Source organism: Lycium barbarum, chromosome 8 (genome assembly GCF_019175385.1).
Source record: "Lycium barbarum isolate Lr01 chromosome 8, ASM1917538v2, whole genome shotgun sequence".
Taxonomy (NCBI): Eukaryota; Viridiplantae; Streptophyta; class Magnoliopsida; order Solanales; family Solanaceae; genus Lycium; species Lycium barbarum.
Window position 1 is genome coordinate 102,336,557 of NC_083344.1, and position 6,437 is coordinate 102,342,993.

General features: G+C 40.8%; 1 protein-coding gene across 1 annotated transcript; it reads right to left on the reverse strand.

The window, feature by feature from the left end:
- Positions 1-521: 521 nt before the first annotated feature.
- Positions 522-1,133, reverse strand: LOC132608039 (uncharacterized). The gene is made up of 2 exons (XM_060322117.1): positions 909-1,133; positions 522-782 (listed from the first exon to the last, which is right to left on the reverse strand). Exons 1-2 carry the CDS (start codon positions 1,131-1,133, stop codon positions 522-524), a joined length of 486 nt encoding a protein of 161 aa, XP_060178100.1.
- Between the last annotated feature and the right edge of the window lie 5,304 nt (positions 1,134-6,437).

The following is a 6,437-nucleotide window of genomic DNA, read 5'->3' on the forward strand; positions in this document are numbered from 1 at the left end:
GCCTAAAACGTTTTGGGTCCCTTTTTATATGATTTAAGTTGGCCAGCCACCAACTTGGGCCCACTATCCTGCGGCAGTTTGTACCCTTGTACGGAAATGCATATTTATCTCTATTCAGACATCGTATCGACAAACAGTTAAATTCTTTGGAAACTAAACTCGTAGACCTTCGATTTGATAGTGGATCATCCCATAACTCCAAGTAGATTGAGAAAAAAGATCCTCGACATCTAACCCAAATTTCAGTGAAATTTACAAACGTAACTTGCGACGACCTTTATCGACTTTCGTATCACTACTTGTTTGACTTCAAAACCTAACATACGACTATCATACTATTTAAATATCTCAAAAAATTACCTTCGTAGCATGTTAGCCATCTTATGATACGATAATGCACGAAAACACGAGGTGTAACATCCTTCCCCCCTTAAGAACATTCGTACTCGAATGTTGAGAGATATCTCAACTCTCAGGATTTCAAAAAAAAAAATTCAGCAGAGTTTCCTCTATAAACAGTACTATCCAAAACCTTTCAAGCAGCTTAAACCAATAGCCAAAGCCACACAGGGCCACACAACAAGATTCAGCCAAAATACCTTAACCGAAGCTATCTCTTTATTTCGCAATTTACGAACTTGACGATCTAAGATGGCGACAGGAACTTCCTCGTACGACAAGTCCTCAGTAACTTGAATATCCTCAATAGGGGTGATACAAGAAGGATCTCCTAAGCATTTACGAAGCATGGAGACATGAAATACCGGATGAACTGCCTCTAGCTCATGTGGCAAATCAAGTTTATAAGCAACTTGGCCAATTCTCTGGACGATCTGATACGGCCCGACATACCTGGGGCTAAGCTTGCCTTTCTTGCCAAATCTTATTATGCCTTTCATAGGCAGTACCTTCAAAAATACCCAATCTCCCACGGCAAACTTCAGATCTCTACGTCGGTTGTCTGAGTATGACTTCTGTCGCCTCTGAGCCGTCAACAACCTTTCTTGAATTAACTTAACTTTCTCTACCGCTTGTTGCACCAACTCAAGTCCTAATAACTTCGTTTCACTAACATCAAACCAACTAATAGGGGACCTGCACTTCTGCCCGTATGAAGCCTCATATGGCGCCATCTGTATGCTAGAGTGGTAGCTATTATTGTAGGCAAACTCAATAAGTGGCAAATGATCTTCCCAGCTTCCTCTGAAGTCCAATACACATGCTCGTAACATATCCTCGAACGTCTGAATAGTACGTTCGGCGTGTTCGTCTGTTTGTGGATGGAAAGCTGTGCCGAGACTAATATGAGTACCTAACCCTTCTTAGAAAGATCTCCAGAAATTAGCTGTAAACTGTTGTCACGCCCCGAACCATGGCCTGGACGTAACACGGCACTCGGTGCCTGACTGCATGTGACCGAGCGAACCACATGGCTTGCTGAATCATCATGATACAAAACGTAAGCGGAATATAATGTGAATGCATGATGAGCCTTTATAAAACATGGTAAGTCATAATACTTAATAAAATACTTGTTTAAACATGAGTGAGCCAAAATGGCTATACGACGCCAAATGTCTGACATGACATAACTGACTTGTCTACTCTATGAAACCTCTATCATGAGTCTGACTGGAAAACATACTTACTGGGACAAGGCCCCCAGCATAACTTTAGATGCAAAACTAAATAAGGAAATACAATGTCAAAACCCCGAATGCGATGGGGCTCACCAATAAGCTGGTACGTGCAAATCCTAATGAGCAGAAGCGTCGTCCTGTAAATTTGTACCTGCATCGTGAAATGCAGGCCCCCGGGCAATAAAAGGGGACGTCAGCACATTGAATGTACTGGTATGTAAAGCAACCGAAAGAAACAACATTGGACATGGAATAACATGGTAAGAACTGAAACTGAAAACCTGGACATGATCATGAGCATGAGTACATATGTATATATATAACATAAGTAAAAACATGATAAGTAGGGAGAGCATTTCATAAACCGACATGTGATAGCACCACGTGGGTATGTGGAGTCTGGTACCTCGCCGGACCAGAAAAGCCCTCATACCTTGCCAGGGTATAAGGTGGAATCGTACTTGGTAGATCCATTCAGTGTAAAATTAAGGTATCGTCCTAACTAGGCGGAGCGATCCTTGTCCTATGGTGGCAACATAGTTTCAGGCTATCTGAGCCTTCTCGGTAATTCGTGCAACTCCCAAAAACATTAACATAATATAGTTGGCTAAGAAGCCCATGATTTTCGTGAATTAACTTGTACTTGTCTTGTAATAATGATTTCACGAAATAACTTGTAAACATGGTTTCATGAAATAGCTTGTAAACATATTCTTGATTCATGAGTAATAACAATAGTTCATAATCATATATGTGTAGTTGACTGGAAAACATGGTTGTAACTTGCAAAATAAAATCATAAGTTTCATATGAACATAATGAGAACACATGAGGAAGAATTCATGATTCATGGATTAAGTTAGGATTTCTAATATCCGTAATGGAAGAGTAGGAATACAATAACGAACATAGATACAAAATTCATGTACATACATACATAATTACGGGCTACCAATATGTTGGGTTTAATGCCCTAGGATTTGAACTTCATGGATTTTACGAAACGGATCATGGGGAAGAACGTAGAGATTCCCACATGTGGATGGAAGTTCTACATACCTTAACTTCCTGCTTTTGGGCGTATCACAATGTCCTCCAATCCCTTCAACTTTAATCTATAGCAATACAGGTCATAGGGATTCTATATTAGCAAGAATATCCATGCTTTGTTCATCTAAGCATTTTATCAAACACTTGGTGGGCATGAAGCTCCACAACCCTCATTAATGGTGTTCTCTTCACCAAATCCCCATTCTATTACTTCTAGCTAATTCTACAATCACAATTAGATGTAATTAACATCATTCTTCATCACCCATATGAATACAACAATCCCAAGTCAACAATCCAACAACTCTAGCATAGTTCATATAATTCTCTTCATCAAACCCAATTATTATTCTCCCAAGAATTCATCAATTCACAACTATAAATGATTTGGGATAGAAACATTACCTTTTATGAGTAGTCACCACGAAATCAATATCCCCAAGTTCGATTTTTAGCTTAGAATGACGGCAACAACTTGTACTACGCTTTATCCTTCACGAGCCTCGGGATTCGGGGCCTTCAACTTGGTTGATTCTCTACTTTCTCTCTCTAATTCTCCTCTCTCTCACTTTATCTCTCTAAAATCTGAAAATATGGAGGAAATGGGGCTGCTAGGGTTAACATTTCCCTTAAATACCAAGGGGAAATGGGTTTGACCTAACTTGAAATTGGGTTGGGACCTTTCTGTATTAAAACGTCCATATCTCCCTATCCCGATGTCACCTGTGGGCCCACGACCTATGGTTAGAAAGGTATTTCAATTATATACAACTTTAGTTCTTTGAGTTTTCCCATATTCCCAATTTATGATAGGGTTATGGCCTCCCGAAGTCAGGTGACCCGAAACGTACATACGGACCAAGATACGGTCACTGTTACGGTCCCGTAACACGAAGTACGGACCGTAACTTGGTACTGTAACTTGGTGAAAATTTCCAGTGAGGTTCTGGAAATTTTTGGTGTGTTACGGTCCACTGTTACAGCCCGTAACACGTGTTACGGTCCGTAACAGTGACCGTAACTCAGGTGTAATTTCTAGCGAACAGGCTTCAGAAAAATGGGCATAACTCTTTTCACAGATGTCCGTTTGATGCCCATAATATACCGTTGGAAAGATATTTCAAAGGGATAAAACTTTCATCAAGGAAGTTGTCCGAAATTCGAAATTAATAATGGGTTTATGGTCGTTGGAAGTAAGACCTTCTATAAACTCACTTGCAAACATGCCCCGTAGAGTGGTTTTCAACTTTGCTTTGCCCAAAGACTCTTTTCATGTCTTGATTGGGTTTCAAACACCATTTATACACTACTCAAATTGGGTTCATTATACCCCCATCTTATAAGATAAATCTTAACCCGGATATACGAGGTGTTACAATATCTCCCCCTTGGGATCATTCGTCCTCGAATGATGGGAATTGGTTAAGGATATGGCTGGACATAACTTGAATATATGAACGTGAAGAAACATGACACGGAACATGGAAAACTGACATGACATAGTTTCATGAAAACATGAGTGCTAAATCGTGAGACATGAATAGAGAATACATGAACTCGAACGTGAAACGTGAGGCATGAATACATAAGGGACATGACATGAATACTAAAGGTATTTACCTTGAAGTCTATCTGCTTGCTCTTCAAACAAGTCAGGATATCTGTTTTTCATGTCTTCTTCGGCTTCCCATGTAGCCTCTTCAACCTTCTGTCTCCTCCATAAGACCTTTACTGAGGCTACTTCCTTAGTTCTCAACTTACGAACTTGGCGATCAAGAATGGCTACAGGGATCTCCTCATAAGTCAACCCATCCTTAACTGTTATAGTATTAGTAGGAACAACCAACGATGGGTCTCCTACACACTTCCTCAACATGGACACATGAAACACGGGATGTACAGCAGCCAAGTATTGTGGCAACTCAAGTTCATAAGCCACTAGACCGACCTTTCGTAGAATTCTGTAAGGTCCAATATATCTGGGACTTAGCTTCCCTTTCTTGCCAAATCTCATAACACCTTTCATGGGTGAGACTTTAAAGAACACCCAATCATCAACTGAAAATTCTAAATCCCTTCGTCTCACATCTGTATAAGACTTCTGGCGACTCTGAGCTGTTTTCAAATGCTCCTGTATTAACTTGACTTTCTCCATAGCTTGATAAACCAAATCGGGTCCTAATAACTCTGCTTCACCTACTTCGAACCAACCAATTGGTGATCTGCACCTTCGCCCATACAGAGCTTCAAATGATGCCATCCCAATACTAGCATGATAACTGTTATTATAAGAAAACTCAATGAGAGGTAAGTGATCATCCTAATTACCTTTGAAATCCAAGACGCATGCTCTCAACATATCCTCCAGAGTCTGAATAGTACGCTCTGCCTGGCCATCTGTTTGTGGATGAAAAGCTGTGCTGAGGTTCACCTTGGTACCCAATCCTTTCTGAAAGGATTTCCAGAAGTTCGCTGTAAACTGAGCACCACGATCTGAAATAATGGACACTGGTGTCCCATGCAATCTGACAATCTCATTAACATACAGCTTGGCATAATCTTCTGCTGAATCTGTGGTCTTAACGGGCAAAAAGTGTGCTGACTTAGTAAGCCGGTCAACGATCACCCAAATGGAGTCATGTCTCCTAGATGAACGAGGTAAACCCGATACAAAATCCATATTGATCATTTCCCATTTTCAGATAGGAATATCAATATTTTGAGCCAAGCCACCAGGCCTCTGGTGTTCGGCTTTCACCTGCTGACAGTTCGGGCACTTAGCTACAAAATCTGCCACATTCTTCTTCATATCGTTCCACCAATAAATATCCTTGAGATCATGATACATCTTAGTGGAACCTGGGTGAATGGAATACCTGGAATTGTGAGCTTCTGACATGATTCGCTCTCTAAGTCCATCTATATCTGGGACACATAATCTGCCTTGGTACCTCAAGGTACCATCATTTCCCCCTTGTTCAAAAGCCATTGTCTTATGCTTGTGAATCCCCTCCTTCAGCTACAATAAATAGGGATCACTAAATTGTTTCTCCTTGACTTCAACGACTAAAGAGGAAAGAGCACTATTCTGAACAACCACACCACCATCCTCGGAGTCCAAAAGTCGAACTCCAAGATTGGCCAAACGGTGAACTTCCTTTGTCATAACTCTCTTATCCACGTCCATGTGGGCTAAACTTCTCATGGAATGCCGACTAAGAGCATCAGCTACAACATTCGCTTTCCCTAGATGATAGAGAATATCCACATCATAATCCTTAAGCAATTCGAGCCATCTCCTCTGTCTAAGATTTAGCTCCCTTTGCTTGAAGATATACTGCAGGCTTTTATGATCTGTGAAAATATCAACGTGCACTCCATACAAATAATGACGCCATATCTTAAGTGCAAAAACTACAGCTGCCAACTCTAAGTCATAAGTCGGATAATTCTTTTCGTGAACCTTGAGCTGACGAGATGCATAAGCTACAACCTTACCATGCTGCATTAAGACACATCCGAGACCAACTCCTGAAGCATCACAATAAACCACGAATCCTTCAGTTCCCTCTGGCAAAGTCAAAACTGGAGCAGAAGTCAATCTCTTCATCAACTCCTCAAAGCTTCGCTCACAAGTATCTGACCATTGGAACTTAACTTTCTTCCGAGTCAACTTAATCAACGGAGCAGAGATAGAAGAAAATCCTTCTACGAAGCGTCGATAATAACCTGCCAGACCCAAGCAAC

Coding starts and splice junctions, on each gene's coding strand:
- LOC132608039 (XM_060322117.1), bottom strand. CDS start 1,133: ATGGCGCCATATGAGGCTTCATACGGGCAGAAGTGCAGGTCCCCTATT. Junction 783..908: donor GAGATTGGGTATTTTTGAAG/GTACTGCCTATG, acceptor TTGCCACATGAG/CTAGAGGCAGTTCATCCGGT.